At 52.9% G+C, this 15,587-nt stretch overlaps 1 protein-coding gene across 1 annotated transcript; it reads right to left on the reverse strand.

Annotated features, from left to right (window-relative positions):
• Positions 1 to 358: 358 nt before the first annotated feature.
• NEUROG1 (neurogenin 1) lies at positions 359 to 1,275 on the reverse strand. Its single transcript, XM_019963647.2, has one exon. It carries the CDS (start codon positions 1,167 to 1,169, stop codon positions 426 to 428), a length of 744 nt encoding a protein of 247 aa, XP_019819206.2. The 5' UTR covers positions 1,170 to 1,275; the 3' UTR covers positions 359 to 425.
• Between the last annotated feature and the right edge of the window lie 14,312 nt (positions 1,276 to 15,587).

A 15,587-nucleotide genomic window follows, 5' to 3' on the forward strand; every position in this document is an offset into this window, starting at 1 on the left:
GTCAGCCGGCTCAAACCGAATTTTCATGCTCGTTTTTCTTCATTAGAGTTCTACAAATTGTAAAATTGACTTTTCACCTCGTCTTCAGGGACTGATGTGTCCCTTTTCTAAATCACACTGAAGTGGTGGCTGGGGTCAGCTCTGAGCCAGCCACAAAGGAGGTTTTGTGGAGTACAGAAAGTGCAAAAGGAAAGGCCGTCTAGGGGCGGGCGGGAGGGGCCCTGGGGCTGAGGGCTGGAGAAACAGACCAAGGGGCAGCGCTGCGAGGGTGCAGCGACCTAACAAGCGGCTCAGGTATCCCCTACCCATTTAAAGCTCCCGTTTCCTCGGTCTGCCTGGACTGGGCGGCCGGAGACCGCAGCTGGGTCCCCATCTACTGTCCGTCTCCTGGGGGAGGGGGAAGGTAACGGTATTCAAAAGGGGCCCTAGTGGTAAGGGATGAAACGGGGCGTCGTGTGGAGCAAGTCTTTGGGCAGGCCGGGGAAGGAGAAAAGAGGGTCGCCGGGGCCATAGGTGAAGTCTTCGGATGCGACGGGGCTACTGGGGTCAGAGAGTGGCGAGGCGGCAGCGGCGCAGGGGGAGGCGGCGGCACCGGAGGCCCAGGACTCCGCGTCGCTGGCGGGACTCGGGGGCCCGGGGAGGCAGGGTGCGCACTGTGGCGGCAGGAGGCGCTCGCGGGTACCGCCCCCGGGCAGCCCCTGGTCCGCCAGGCGCAGAGTCTCCGCCAGAGCCCAGATGTAGTTGTAGGCGAAGCGCAGCGTCTCAATCTTGGTGAGCTTGGTGTCGTCGGGGAAGGAGGGCAGCACGCTGCGCAGCGCATCCAGCGCCGCGTTCAAGTTGTGCATACGGTTTCGCTCGCGGTCGTTGGCCTTGACGCGTCGGCTCCTGCGCAGCGAGTGCAGCAGCGCCTCGGAGCGCACCCGTGCGCGGCCCCTGCGCCGCCGCCGCTCCTGCTCATCGTCCGGCGCGCGAGGAGTGTCGGGCGCCCCGGGAATCCCGGGTGCGCCCCTGCGGACCGTCACGGGCGGCCCCGTGGCGGACGCGGGCTGTTGGAGCCTGGCACAGTCCTCCTCGTCGGTGAGGAAGCCGGACAGGTCGCTAGTGCTGCTGCTGCTGCTGCTGCTAGCGCAGTCGAGGTCCGAAAGGCAGGTCTCTAGAGTGGCTGGCATCGTGGCGTTGTGCAGGACCGATGGACAGTTAAGAGGGCGCTTAGAGGGCAGGAGTCTGGGCTAAGGGCAAGGCCGCCGGGACGCACTTACGTTCGGAACGGCCCGGGTCTACTCTGTGCTGGCTGCGGGCGCCAAGGGCTGGAAGGGCTCAGGGCGCACCGGAAACTTGGCCTCAACTCCTCGCCTCGCCTGCAGGGGCCACGCTCCTGCCTGTCTCCCGAGTGATCTCGCCGGCGATCAGATCAGCTCGTGTGAGTACCGAGTGTGGCACACGACTGGCCTCAGGACCCCTTAAGTACTCGGTGCAACAATGGGCGCCCCCCCCTCCCTAGCCACCTCCGCCCCCGAGGCAGCCCCCTTGAATGGAGCTTGGCGGCAGGTCAGCCCCGTGCGGCGCCCGGGTATTTGCATAATTTATGCTCGCAGGGGGCCACCCCGCCCCTCCCCCCTCCCGGAGCGTGCCCGTAATTACCGCGGGCCAATCGGCTGCGCCGTGCGGCCCCGAAGCTGTCTCCGGGCTAAGCTGGACTGGGCGGCTCCGGGCAGTGAAACGGAGGCGGGGGCAGCGGGCGATTAGCAGCCGAGGCACGCTCCTCCAGGGGCTGGCCAGGCGCCCCTCGCTGGGGTGGGCTGGGGAAGTGGGGCGCTGGCCGGAAAGTGTGGGCGGCGCACGAGTTGCAGAAATCTGGAGCCAGCTGGGACCCTGCGTTCGCTCCCTTTCAGGCTGCAGAGTGACTTCTTCGGGCTAGTGATTTAGCTTCACTTTCCCCATCTGTAAAATGGGGCACGAGCGTACTCTGTGAAGGATGATGTGAGATGATGTTCTTGGAACACTTGGTAGAGCGGTTTTGTAACCGAGCGGCGCCCAAAGAATGGTTTCGAAATACAGGCGCCCTAGGAACCCAGGCAAAACCCTGTTTAAGAAAACCAGAGAGTGCCTGAGTGTGGCTCAAAGGGCAGAGGGCAGAGATAGGCACCTCTGATCTGTCCAGGTTGGTGAACCGGAGAATGACTCTATTGACCTTCACCCAGGGCAGTATGGGGCGCGCTCGTGGGGGAGCAATGAGAAAAGTAAAGGAATGGATGGTTTTCCCAAGTTGGGTGGCGTCTTGGCCCCCGCCCCCGTCCTCCCAATCCCCCAACTACCCTCCACACCACCTCCCCAACACTGTCTGAAGACTCAGAGTAACAGACGCATGCGGATCCCCTTGCCTCCAAGGAGCCCTCGCTGCCTCCCGGACCTCCCACCTTCACCCTTCTTTGTGCTATAACTTCTGGAAGGGTGTTTCCAGCCTCTGAGGCCCCCTCAGATTCCCAGTCAGGGAGGCTTCCACATGGCTTCAGCACCATCCTGATGACACCTCTAGGCCCCTGTATTTCCTTGAGACTGCTGTAATTATTTCCTTGAGACTAGGGGCTTTTAGAGTGGAGAAGGAAATGGCAACCCACTCCAGTGTTCTTGCCTGGAGAATCCCAGGGACGGGGGAGCCTGGTGGGCTGTCATCTCTGGGGTCGCACAGAGTCGGACACGACTGAAGTGACTTAGCAGCAGGGGCTTTTAGAACAACAGAGGTTTATTCTCTCACAGCTTAGGCGCCCCGAAGTCTGAAATTAAGGCATCAGCTGGGTTGGCTTGTTTTGCGGCCCCGAGGGAGAATCACTCAGAGCTTTGGGTGACTCCTGGCAACCCTTGGCATTTCTTGGCTTCTGTTTGCACCACTTCAGGTTATGCGTTTTGTCCTATCCTTCTGTGTTTTCTATCTAAGGTCATATCTCTATCCAGGATGATTTCTCCTTGAAATCTTTACCTTAATTCCAGCTGCAAAGACCTTTATTCCAAATAGGTTCACATTCTTAGGTTCTAGGCTGACATATCTTTTGTTGTTGTTCAGTTGCTAAGTTGTATCCGATCCTTTGTGACCCCATGGACTGCAGCACACCAGGCTTCCCTGTCCTTCACTAGCTCCCAGAATTTGTTCAAACTGACGTCCACTGAGTCGGTGAGGCCATCCAATCATCTCATCCGCTGTTGCCCCCTTCTCCTCCTGCCCTCAATCTTTTGGAGAGCCATTATTCAACATACTACAGTTTCTTTTTCAAATTCCTAGAAGAGAGAATCTGGTAAATGGGACAGAATAATTAGAGTGGCCGTTGGCATTTCTTGACTGCCTTGCACCTGAAGATCCTTCCTATTGAGGAATTTGAATGCATGAGCACCTCTCTTCCTGGCAATTAGGGTGGGACCATGTGACTTAATGTGCATTGGTGGCTTCTCAGGTGGCTCAGTGATAAAGAATCCACCTGCCAATGCAGGAGACACAGGTTCAATCCCTGGGTTACGACATGACAACCCGCCTCAGTATTCTTGCCTGGGAAATCCCATGGACAGAGGATCCTGGCGGGCTACAGTCTGTGGGGTCGCAAAGAGTTGGACACGACTGAGCACACATGCACGCACCAAACCAGTGTTCAAGGCTCACTCACCTGCTTATCCTGGAGGCTTATTTTATGTGACTTAACTGGGCTAATTGCATGCCCCACTTGGAACTTAGGCTCTGAGCTGGTGACAGTTCAGAGTACACCTGTATTGTAGCAGCAGCTTGGAAGAGCAGTGGCCAGTGGTGGCAGAGATGGCCAGGAACCAGTGGGTGTTCTGACCTAGCTTGTCCCTGAACCTTTTTAGCTATGGTTCTGCACCTGTCACCCCACCCCCATTTTCCAAGCCTGGTTCTCCAGTCTTCCCATTGATTGTATGAGAAACCTCATTGCAGACCTTTTCACAGTAGGGCTCTTTTGCTTGAATTGGTCAAGTGTGATGTCTGTGGTTTGCTAAATAAAGCACCAAGTTAAATGCTAAAGTTGCCAAAGCGTAGAGACTGAGGCAACCCATATACCATATTGCTTGCCTGTTCTGGGCCAAGCACTGTGCTAGACACTGGGGTGAGAGGGAGGGAAACCTGGCTGATGGGGGGCCAGGGGCTCTGAGTCTCATAAGCCTAGAGTTCAGTGTTGGCAGAAACCTTGGAGTTTATTCATCGATCTGCTGTACTGTGCACGTGGGAAACTGGGGCAGCAGATGGGGAGGTCTTATCGCCATGGATCCCAGGGAATCTGGTCGAGTTTGGACCAAATTCATAGGTCTTTTCAGCCCCCATTCCATGTTTTTCCACTGCAATTAATCAGTAAATACTCAATAAGCACCTACTGCATGCTGCCCGCATGGTGCCAGGTGCTCTATGGAGAGTCTGGCAGAGTTGTGGTCTTGGGGCAGAGGAGACATGGCCACAGAAAGGTGGCCTGCCACTGAGTGAGAGAAGTATGGAAGCCCACCAGTGGAACAGATCTGAAGAAGGGAAGGGGGTGGTCAGGGAAGGCTTCCTGGCAGAGAGGGACTTGAGAAGGCCTTGAAGGGTAGATGGGATGTGAGCAATTTAGGTAGAAAGGAGGGGTAAGGATGGCTGTGGCAGCTGCTCTGAGTGGGGCTTCTTTGGGGGCCTAGTGGATTAGGATAGGGGGCAGTTGCCATGGGCCTTGAATGGCCTTGGTGACCTTTCTTCTTCCTTTCTGTCTCCTTTCCTGCTGCTTCTCTCCAAGCAGGGTTGTCACAGTTGTTCCAGTGGTTTACTGCACAAGGGCATCCAGGGCAAGTCAGGGCTACCATCTAGCTTCTCCAGCACCTGCTAAGCCATGCACCCTGGTGTGGGGCTGCATCTGCCCAGGAAGTATGCTTTTCACAAGTGCACAAAGCCACGAGCCAGCAGTGGTGCTGTGCTCTCTCCCACCTTTGTCCCCCGACCTCTGCTGGAGCCTTACAGAGCTGACCAGAAAGGCATCTGAGCCTTGCCGGACACTCCTTCCTGGACATTAGTGCCTGTCCCTTGTGTTTTGAATAAGTGCATCTGAGGCTTGGGGGCCCCTACAAGTGACTCACTGAGGATGGAGCTGAATCCAGGGAAGGGGAGAATGAGATGGTTGCTTCGGCTCAGACCTGTTCTCTGTGAGGCTCAGGGCTTTGTGCTTGAGGACAAAACAGCTGGCCCCCAATAGGAGGATATATATATATCCTTGCTGGAGGTGATAAACATTTCTCCCACCCCCATAATTCCTTGGAGCCTAGTACAGAGCACATCTGTAGAAGCCCTCATTCCCAGAGCACAATAGAATGTGATGTGGGCATGTAATAAATCCAACCAAAGCAGGCACTGAGGTGGTGAGGGCCGAGCCAGGACTTTCTGGCTGCCTGATGTGTGAGCCATTCAGCTGCCATTGTGTGTAGAAGGTACAGATGTTCCAAGGGACTGGACTAAGCCAGAGTTTCTCACGTTGTGGTCACATGAGGTGGTAGTAATGACAGGGGGCCCCACCCCAGAGGCCCAGAATCATAATCTCTGGAAATCTGGACCACATGCTGAAGTCATTGTTGACTTCTACCTTAAGGCTCTGTTTGCCCCTCATATTGGAACAGATATTTTGCATACCTGTTCAAGGCAGTTCTGAAGTCTGACTCGAGACCACTGTGGAACTAGAAGGGAGAGGATTTCAATTTCTTCTTGAGAGGACCTTTCTGATGTCAACACACTGAAAGGAACCAGCTTTCTGGAGAGGACATAGAGGTTCTCAGGGTTGAGCAAGTCATTTGATGCTTCCAGAATTTTTGAGATTCGAGTATACACACTTATATGGGACTTCCCTGGTGGCTCTGCCAGTAAAGAATCTGCCTGCAACGCGGGAGACCTGGGTTCAATCTCTGGGTCGGGAAGATCCCCTGGAAAAGGGAATGGTTACCTACTCCAGTACTCTTGCCTGGAGAATCCCATAGACAGAGGAGCCTAGATGGCTATAGTCCATGGGGTCGCAAAAGAGTCTGACATGACCAAGCAACTAACAAACACTTTCACTTTCACACACTAATACGTGTGTGTGTGTGTGTGTGTGTGTGTGAAGAAAGGGAAAAATAGGAGAAAATAGTGGCAAATTATAAATGTTTGTATCTAATAGATTAGTGTGATCAGTACATAAAAATACAAAGGAGTCTGTACTGTTTCCAAGACCAGTTCCTGGATTTTAAATGAACATAAAATTATAGTGCCTGGTGGCTCAGGTGGTAAAGAATCCGCCTGCAATGCAGGAAACCTGGGTTCGATCCCTGGGTTGGGAAGATCCCCTAGAGGAGGGCATGGCAAGCCACTCTCTAGGCAAGCCATTCATGTCTAGAGAATCCCCATGGACAGAGGAGCCTGGCAGGGTACAGTCCATGGGGTCACAAAGAGTCGGACATGACTGAGCGACTAAGCACAGCACAGAACATAGGGATGAAGATTCAGGAATGGATTGGATTTAAATTTGTGGTTGGCACCTTCTTCCTCCAGTCGCTGTCAGCGTCTCAGTGACCATGTGTCGACTTTGACTGCAGTGAGTACCCACAGCCTTCAAGCACTTTTGAGATTAGGAGGCTGAGCCAGATGTTCCGCTTGCCATCCTCCCTTTCAGGTGTCCTAAACACGTGAGCTGAGGTTGAGCAAACTGTCTTTTAGAGATGCTGTGATAGGAATGAGACTGAGGGGTTAGTGTCCTGTAACTACAAGTGCTGGGATGGTGCTCTCCATGTGCTGGAGCAGGGAAGGGCACCATCCCATTTTGCATTTTTCCTCTAAGTTATTTTCACTGAGATTTATCATTCCCCATCCTGACACTTACTTGGAACTGAATGTTGTGAGGATACAGGCAGAGTTCTTTTCTCACAGTTCACCTGAGCTCTCAGGGGCAGTTATGTTAGGAGAGGCCAGTGGTGCTGGCACCTAAGTAAGCCACTTTTCCCTCCAGGTTTGGGCGAGGGGCTGTGCACAGCACTGACTTTCTAAGGCCCCTGGGCAATGCTGATGTCTGCAGGCATGGCCTGGATGGCAAGATTTGCACAAAGAAAAGTTGTGGAAGAGGGCCACCTTTTCTGAACAAAATTGCTTAATTTCCACCATCCTCTTCTTGTGGAGCTACCTGAGCGGGGGTGGTGGTGGGGGATAGCATTGGTTTCGTGGGTGGCATTTTGGAAAGAGAACGTGGTAATCTTTTTAGAAAAAAGGATGAGAAAGTGCAGCTACTCAAGAGGATGGATGAAGGATGATGTGGGCCCCAGAGGTGCGCAGTGTTCCTTTCAGTCGGTTAAATACACCCGCAGATATGCGTTTCTATCTGAGAGAAGCAGGGTGGGGCTGGGGGAATGGAAAGGAGAAACAATTCCCTATTTTCTTTACTGATGACCCATGACAGTTGTGGAAGAGGGGGGCAAAAGGGAGGGGGAAACGAGGCAGGAGGGGGAAACAGAGGGGTCTTTCAGTGACAGAGCAAGGAAAATGGCAAATTATCCATGGTTTCCAGAAATCTGTGGAGGCCTCCTCGGCCCCTGCCCTGCTAAATACAGTGCCGGCTGTATGCATTTCCCACCTCAAAGATGTCTGCTTGAATATTCTGTGGCATTGTGTGCCAATGTGTTTGGTTGTGTACAGTCTGCCTACATGTGGGATGAATCTTGGCCTCCAAGCAAAGTCCTGGTACAAATCTACTCTCTTCTCGTCTTGTGGAAGAAATGCTCTCCAAAGACACTCTGGGAAACTCTGGAGCCACGTAACTTCTTTCCATAAGAATTTTTCAAATTTTAAGAAGTTAGTTCTCAAGCCTGTATGTGTGGGGCAAGGGGACAATACATGCTTGGGGTGGCCCCAGGTTTGAAATGCGTTTTTTTTTTTTTTTCTAGTTTGGGCCAGTCTTGGGTGAACAATGTCCTTTTTGTGCCCAGAGTAGAGTGGGGGAGGCGAAGGGGGTGTGCACACTTATGCAGGGAGGGCCCACAAGGGTGGAGGCCCTTAAATGAAGAGGGAGCAGGCAGGCAGAAGGTGCTTACTCCCAACCCCTCCTCAGCTGTGAGGCCTGCAATCATTTTCACATCAGCTGCTTGAGGCTACCAGTCAACCCAGAACCTCCTTCAAAGCCTCTAAGTTTTGCTTTTGTAGATTTTTTGAAGTCACATCTTCTGGGCTCAGATACACACACACACACACACACACACACACTCACACTCACACACACTCACACACACCATAGCCCCTGCTGTTGTGTCACTAGATTTAGCTCCCCAAATCCAGGCTGCACCTGCCACAGGATACTGCTGAAGCCAGAGTTAATTTCACTAAGCAGTTTCATTTTCTTCTGCTTCATGTTTTTGAATTCTTAAGAAAGTCTTCAGTTGAGATTACAAATATCTCACAAGATGCTTGTGAGTCAAGTGTGGGAAAACTGTGATGTGTGAGTGTATTTTCTTTGGTGTGTACAAAAGAGGTCGCAGTGAAATTCACCCTAATGGAATTTAACTATTGAGTTAAGGAGAGAATTCAGAAATAAACAGAGAATGGAGAAATAGCTGAAGTGTTTCCTTTTTGCTTCTCTCTATTTAAGTACTTGGCTAACATAAACTCACGTTGGGTTCGAACACAAATGCATTTTGTTTGTAGTAATTAAAATGTTTTAATGAGACAACCATAAAATCCACCATTAATTATTTTATTTCAAACACTTCTGCCTTCTTTTGAACCAGGTCTATTTAGAAATAGTTTAGAGAGTAGCCTGCAGTTTTATTCTTTCCTCTGCATTATACACAGGAGTGGAGAAGTCATTTATAAATAATTACACAATGTTTTGGGTCTTTGGGCTTGTATAATATATCAAAGCGATTAGTACACTTATTGTTCCATTGTAAATGCTTTTTCTCTCCTTTCAGTTTCACTTGCCTTGTCTTCTAGCTAAACCTTTTTCTGGAAATCTTTTGTCTTCTTCATTCTTTTTGCTTGTTACAGTCCAGGAGCATTCTTCTTATTCAAACACTCGCAGCAGGGGCAAAGAAAGCGACTTCGGCCGCATCTTAAGTTTTACCATAACTTTCTGGCATTATCTTTTCTTCCAGTTTTCCCAGACTACCTAGGGGCAATGAAGAATTATAACATACATGAATTATTGGTACTCCCCTCGAGTTAAAGGGGGGAAGAAAGTGTCTCATTTTCTATGCCCCCAAGGGCCTGAGCGAGCGGGCGGCGGCTGAACAATGTATCGATCGCTTTGCATCTCTTTGGGACGCCGGCCCTGCCCGGCGCCCCCATCCTTGCCGCCGCCGCCGCCGCGGGTCTGCTCCCGCCCCGGACGGCTGGCCTTCCTCGATTTCTTTCACAGAGCCACAAATAAAGATTGCGTGGCTGGAAGAAGCGGATTTTCTCCGCGCCAGGGACTCTGTCGCCGCGTCCTCCCACGGCGTGGGGCTGAGGTGCAGGGCAGTGCGGGGGCGCGCGGGGACTGGGCGCGTGCGCGCGGCTACTCGCGCGGGAGGCTCCGGGGCGGCCGGCTTCCGGCTTCCCGCCAGGCCCGCTTGCCTCCAGAGCCGCGTGAGGGGATTAGGGCCGCACGAGAGGCGACTGCGCCGCGGCTGCCGGCCACGTGAGGAGAGACGCGTCTTCAAAGGTCCCCACCCAACTAATCCTTGTCATCCAGCAGGCCCGCTGCGCCGCGCCAAGCCCCGCGCCTCGCCCCGGGGCTGGCTCGCGGCCCCAAGACGACCACCTGTCCCCTCCTCAGGCCACTCCGGAGACCCCGGCCAGGTCGGGGCCGTTCCCCCGCCACCACCGCGCCTGCGCAGCCGCGGGGCCCCGCGGTCCACTTAGGACCCTTCAGATGCTGTTCTGGAAAATAAGGACGAAGTCGGGGAATATAGGTGTTGGCAGTAAAATAGAGGGGACAAGAAGACAAATGATAAAAGACGGGTCCAAGAAAAAAATACGGGCGAAAAAAGCCGCGGGAGAGCTCCAGCTCTCCCCGCCGGGGCGTCTTCCAGGCGGGAGGGCCTTCTGTCACTCGCCCCCCACCCCCGCCCCGCCGGCCCCCGCCCCCGGCCCGAGAACGCGTCGCAATCTGTCAGGCCCGCGGCCCCGTTTCCATATGAAGGGCGCGCCGGCGCCTTGGGAGCGCTGAATGGCCGCTCGCGGTCGGGCGGGCGCGCACGCCCCCGGCCCGGGCTGGATTTGGCCGCATTTGCATAGCAGGTGCTGATGCTTGTCCATTCTTACTTAAAGAAGTTTTAATATGGGATAAATTACCAGGAATTAGGAGCAGGCGTGGGCGGGAATAAAGGAACCGTGTCGCCCGTCTTCTTCCCGCTGCCTGGTGCGGGGAAGAAAAGAAATAGTCAGTGAGATTCCACTTTAAAAAGTGTCTCCTCAACGAGCCACAACCCCCACTCCCCGGAAAGGGGCCGGGAGAAAACAGGAGGGAACTTTCAGCAATTTGATTTTAGAATCTGTTCGGCAGCGGGTAAAGCAATAATCCCAGGGATAGTAATACGATTATCGCGCAGAGATCTTTGAGTCAGAAAGTCTAGTCGAGTTTAAAATGTTAATCCTGACCCTAATCCGCCCGGTTGGTTGGCGGTGTGGAAGTGCTATGCCACGAGAGTTTGTTTTCTTCCCCTACGCTTAGAGAAGGGCTTCCCAGGTGGCGCTAGCGGTAAAGAACCCGCCTGCCAGTGCAGAAGATGTAAGAGGCACAGGTTCGATCCCTGGGTTGGGAAGATCCCCTGGCGGAGGGCATGGCAGCCCACTCCAGTATTCTTGCCAGGAGAATCCCATGGACAGAGGAGCCTGGTGGGCTACAGTCCATAGGATCGCAATGAGTTGGGCACGACTGAAACGACTTAGGATGCTTAAAGAAACATTAAAGAAACATCAGGCAAGACCCACCTCAGCCCATTGGCTCTGAGCACCAGGCACCAGCCAGGAAGCTTCCTCTGAGCAGGGTTGCTGAGCCCCCTCTCCTCTTGGGGAACCAGGTCCATGTGGCTGTACCAGCCTCTGGGGTTCATTCCATCTGTTTGGAATCTTGAAAAGACTTGGAGCAAAGTGGAGTTTGGAAGAAACTGGATTTTGAAGAAGAGACATGATTGGAGTGGGCTCACGCACTTGGTCCTGACTCTCAGCCTACTCGAAGCCAGACCCAAAGGTATCCTCTACAGAGGGACAGCCTGGTTTTCATGTGTTCAGGGTGTCAGGGACTGGAGAGGGAAGGGCTGCCTCAGACACCAGCCTGCCAGGTTGCAGGGCTGCTTGTCATATTCAAAGGAGAAGTGTCTGAAGTCTGGGGCCCTTGAGGTGTCCAGATACCTGGAGGGGGGGTGGTTGGGGACTGAAAAGGGGCCACGGTGAAGATACTGCTGCCCCCATGCGCTCCCCACCAAAATGCTGTCAGACTTAGCATCAGAGGTGCTGCCAGACAACATTTGGACAACTGGCTGCCTTCTCCCTGAGGAGCCAGGTGCTCATCTTCTTTGCCCTCCGACTGAGGAGCTTCATTCCTTCCCTCCCAGTCCCACACATGGTTTTTCAGAACTCAGCCTCCTCTGATCTCCGGTGGTTTCTTTATTTTTTTGCCCAGGTCGACCGTGCTTTGGGACAGGATCACACCTGAGATGGTGTAGGCAGGCCTCTGGCTTGCCCCAAGCACTTCCCAACATGCCTGCTTTTCCCGGAAGAAAGTGTGAGGTGCCCAAATGGACCATATGGTTTGGAGGGAGCGCCTTGGAGCCCACAGACAATGGGGAAGTGAGAGGCCCAGGTCAGTGGCGGAGCTCGCGCGGCTGCAAACCTCTCTTTCAGTCTAATGAAGCTGTTGTCTGGGGGTAATGATGCAAATGCCCTGGCCCTTTCTCGCTGCGATAGTCTAGAACGTGATTTGTCATACAATCTGAATCTTTGGGAGGACTTTAGACAGAACCTCCCCCAAAGATGGAGATGAGCCATATGTGCACTTTGCATCTGAAGTGGGGGTGGGGGCGGCGGGAGGGAGGCCACTGCCCACGCCAACTTTCCGGAAGGACAGTGCTCTGACAGCCTGGAGGATCCGGTCCCTGTCCCAGTGAGCCCAGGGCTGCCTGACCCCAGGAGGCTCCTGATTGGGTGAAGCACTGTAGTATCTAAAGCAGGTTAGCAGTGTGTGTTGGAAAAAAAGGTGGAGGATCTGGATAGTTTGAATGAGGGGGTCATTGTTTGCCTCATTCCTTCTCCCCATGCTTCCCGGTGAGGATGGAGGAGGGGCCATTCTGGATGGAATCCTCACTTAATAACAATGCTTAGATTTCACTAGGCTGAGTGCTCTAACTGATGCTAATTGGGAGGATGAAACTTCAAAGAGTATCTCTGAGACAGAAATAGTAGAGAAACAGGGACCAGGTGTGGGTAGATACAAACCAAAGTGAGAAAGACAAGCTGGAAAAGTGTGAAAACCAGCTCCTACTGTGAGTGTTCTTGAAGGAGAAAGCAGGGGTTACTCCTCATTGCACCTCTGGCTCGGACATGGTGGGGCCGCCCAGAGTCTGGGCACAGAAATACATTACTCACAATCAGTCTCAGTGAAGTGGATGGCTGTGGGATGCATCGATCTAATAGCCTTGTTTTGTTACATGCATTAGAGAAGCACCAGTGGCCCAACATGGCTCTGATAATAGCAGTGACAATGAGGGGGGTCGGGGGTGGACGGTGGATCTATGGAATGAAGTCTGCCCGAGAGAAAAAGAGAGCAGGGGAAGCAAAGATGAGCTGTGTGCACACAACAGCCCTTCCTCACCTTTTGGGGAGTGGGGAGTTGGGTTGCAAACTTCTTTGGGATTATTCCACCTTTGGTAACCCGAGAACTGGTTCACAAAACAAGTTGGCACCACAGCCCCAGACTCTGCTTGTGGCTCAGCTCCTGAGCTGGTGGAGGGCTTGCTGGGTGGGTAGCTGTTCATGCATTCTGCAGCAGTGTAACCTTAGGAGATAAAGTGGGGTGGGGTGGGAAATGGAGGTGTCATAATCCGAGGCGGAGAGGTCCCTAATTACCCTGCTGGCTGTGGGGGTCAGGACAGATCAAAATCCTGGTTACACCTTTGCCACCCATCCCTCCATGGCCACAGGTAAGGTCATAGGCAAGCTGTGCCAAAGCCCTGGCTACATGATCCTCTTTCTGCTCCCTCAGACGCCCCTAGCCTCCTCTCCCGGCTTGGAGGGCCCGGGGGCGGGGGGTTAATGCGCTGAAAACACCAGCTCTCAAAGCCCAAGCCACAAGCTGCTCACCGCAACACCTGTTACCACCTAGAGGTGTGTCCTGGAGTGGGATCTGGGAAGTAGGGTGGGGGTGGGGACCCTGGGAACCCAGCAGGACTGGATTTTTTGCTTATTTGAGTGCTGTGCAGAAAACATTTAGAATAAAATGGGAGTCTTTCTGAAACATCCCAATCTCCTTTCTTGCTTTAACGAATATGCGCCTGATGCCATTTGCATAGTGCAGGAAATGACCAGGGCCAAGGTGCTCAGTACCAGTCCCTCTACTTCTGAATCCATCATCATCCATATGAATATAAATAATATTTGTGAACAGTTTCTGTGGGAGGACACTGAGCTGCACTCTCAATATGATTTTATTACAAGTCTGTGAGCTGTATATTTTTTATCTGCCCTTTAAACATGAAGAGACTGAAGCTTAAGGAGTTTAAGACGCATGCTCAGGGTTGTGGCGTTGGCAGGCAGCAGACTAGAATGGGATCCAGGGCTATCTGGCTTCAGTGCCTGTGATGTTGACCACTCATCGTCCTCCTTCTGTCCTTTTCTGTGAACACCCACTCTGTGGTCAGCTCCAACTGGGGCCTGGGGACATGGAATGGAAACCACAGCCCTGCTCTGTGGGCGAGGGTGGCTGTTGCAGGTGTGGAGGAGGGGGAGGGGCCCCGTGGGAGAACTTCTGTTCCTGTCTGCTGGTGGATGGCTCTCTGGGGACGGGCTGTGAACATGGCACACAAGGGACACTTGGGCTTTGACACTGGCCTCTGTTTTTGTTTTCCTGGTGAAAGTTGAGAAGTCTGGGTTCTCTGTGCTACCTTGAGAAAATCCTTCTCCTCTCTAGCCTCACCTTCTGCATCTCAAAAAGGGATGACAGAGCGGGAGGTGAAGGGTTTCAGGTGTCCCCAGGGGCTTGCAGGCCAGTGGGAGAGCTCCAGTATTGCCCTTTCCTGAGGCTGTGGGGAGTTACCTGGTTGTGTGACATCAAACGATCTCCTCTCCTTTCTGGTCTCCCTGTCCGTAGGTACACAGAGATTATGAGGGACCAGAGAGCTGAGCTTTGCTGTAGAGCTGAAATCAGTGGCCTCTCTCAGTGGTGGAGTCTTGTTCTGCTTGGTGCAGAATTTGCGGTCCTAGAGTTTGTGATCTGTTTTGGGCTTCTTGTCACCATGTCCCCAAGGATCTCAGCGTATCCTGGGCACCAAGAGAGCCTCAGTTATTTATTTTCCTTAGCTCAGTAGTTGTCCATTCATCCATTGCTGCGATTCATGGGGTCGCAAAGAGTCGGACACGACTGAGCGATTGATCTGATCTGATCTTATGAGGTTGGTTAAAAAGATCACATAACTTCCCTGCCTAAAAACCCTTCAAAGGGTTCCCACTGCACTTAAATAAAATGCTCCTGTCTTTTAATTGTATCTCTGGTCAACAAGGCTCTGAGTTGTCTGCCCTCTGCTGACCCAGGGGTATCTTAGCCTCACCGCTAGTTCCCTCTCTCCTTCTCCCTCTGTGTTCCAGCACCACTGTCTTCATTTAGCACTTTTAATGCCCATCAGGGCTTTACAGTACTGTGCCTTCTGCCTGGAGGCACTCCCCCTGTGCTTTCTCCTTCTCAGAGGAGGACCTGCTGATGATCCTAGCCAAAGCTACCCTCCCTGGCCCAGATGTCACTCTTCATCACATCGCTTTGTCTCCAACATGAATCTGCGGGTAGCTTGCATATTTGTGTGTTTGTTCTTCCTTGTCCATCCCTCTGATTAACTGAAAATTCCATGTAGTGGCAGTGCCCTGTCTTAGCTTATTAGTTCCATCTCTCAATGTCTAGAGCAGGGTTTGCCACATGAGAGGTGCTCAGTGTGTTTTGTGGTTGAATGTGGACGCTGATTTGAATGTATTTTAAAGTGTGAAGTGTGTGCCCTGCTCTTGTGTATGTATCCAGCTTCCCAGCTCCAGGAAAGTCTGGGCTGAAGACACAATGAATCAGGTGTGAGTGGTTTAGCTCTGCATAGTGCCAGGTGGTGTGCTTCTAAGGGGAGGGTGTCTAAGGTGGATCTCTACGCATGGGGACATTGTCTGACTTGATTGGACAGAGCACATTTCTGACTTGGGTCTAACTCCCATAGGATGGTTTCGTGTCATGCGGAACTCCACAGGACTCTCTGAATCACACCTTTTGTGCCAGAGGAGACCTCCGCACCTGCTGGAGTTGGAGATGTCTCTTCCTTTTATGAAAGAGCTGTGCGACGTGCTTCTCTAAGCAGTGGACATGGGCAGGCTTTCCAGTCCCAGGCAGAGA

This window comes from Bos indicus, chromosome 7 (genome assembly GCF_029378745.1).
Source record: "Bos indicus isolate NIAB-ARS_2022 breed Sahiwal x Tharparkar chromosome 7, NIAB-ARS_B.indTharparkar_mat_pri_1.0, whole genome shotgun sequence".
Taxonomy (NCBI): domain Eukaryota; kingdom Metazoa; phylum Chordata; class Mammalia; order Artiodactyla; family Bovidae; genus Bos; species Bos indicus.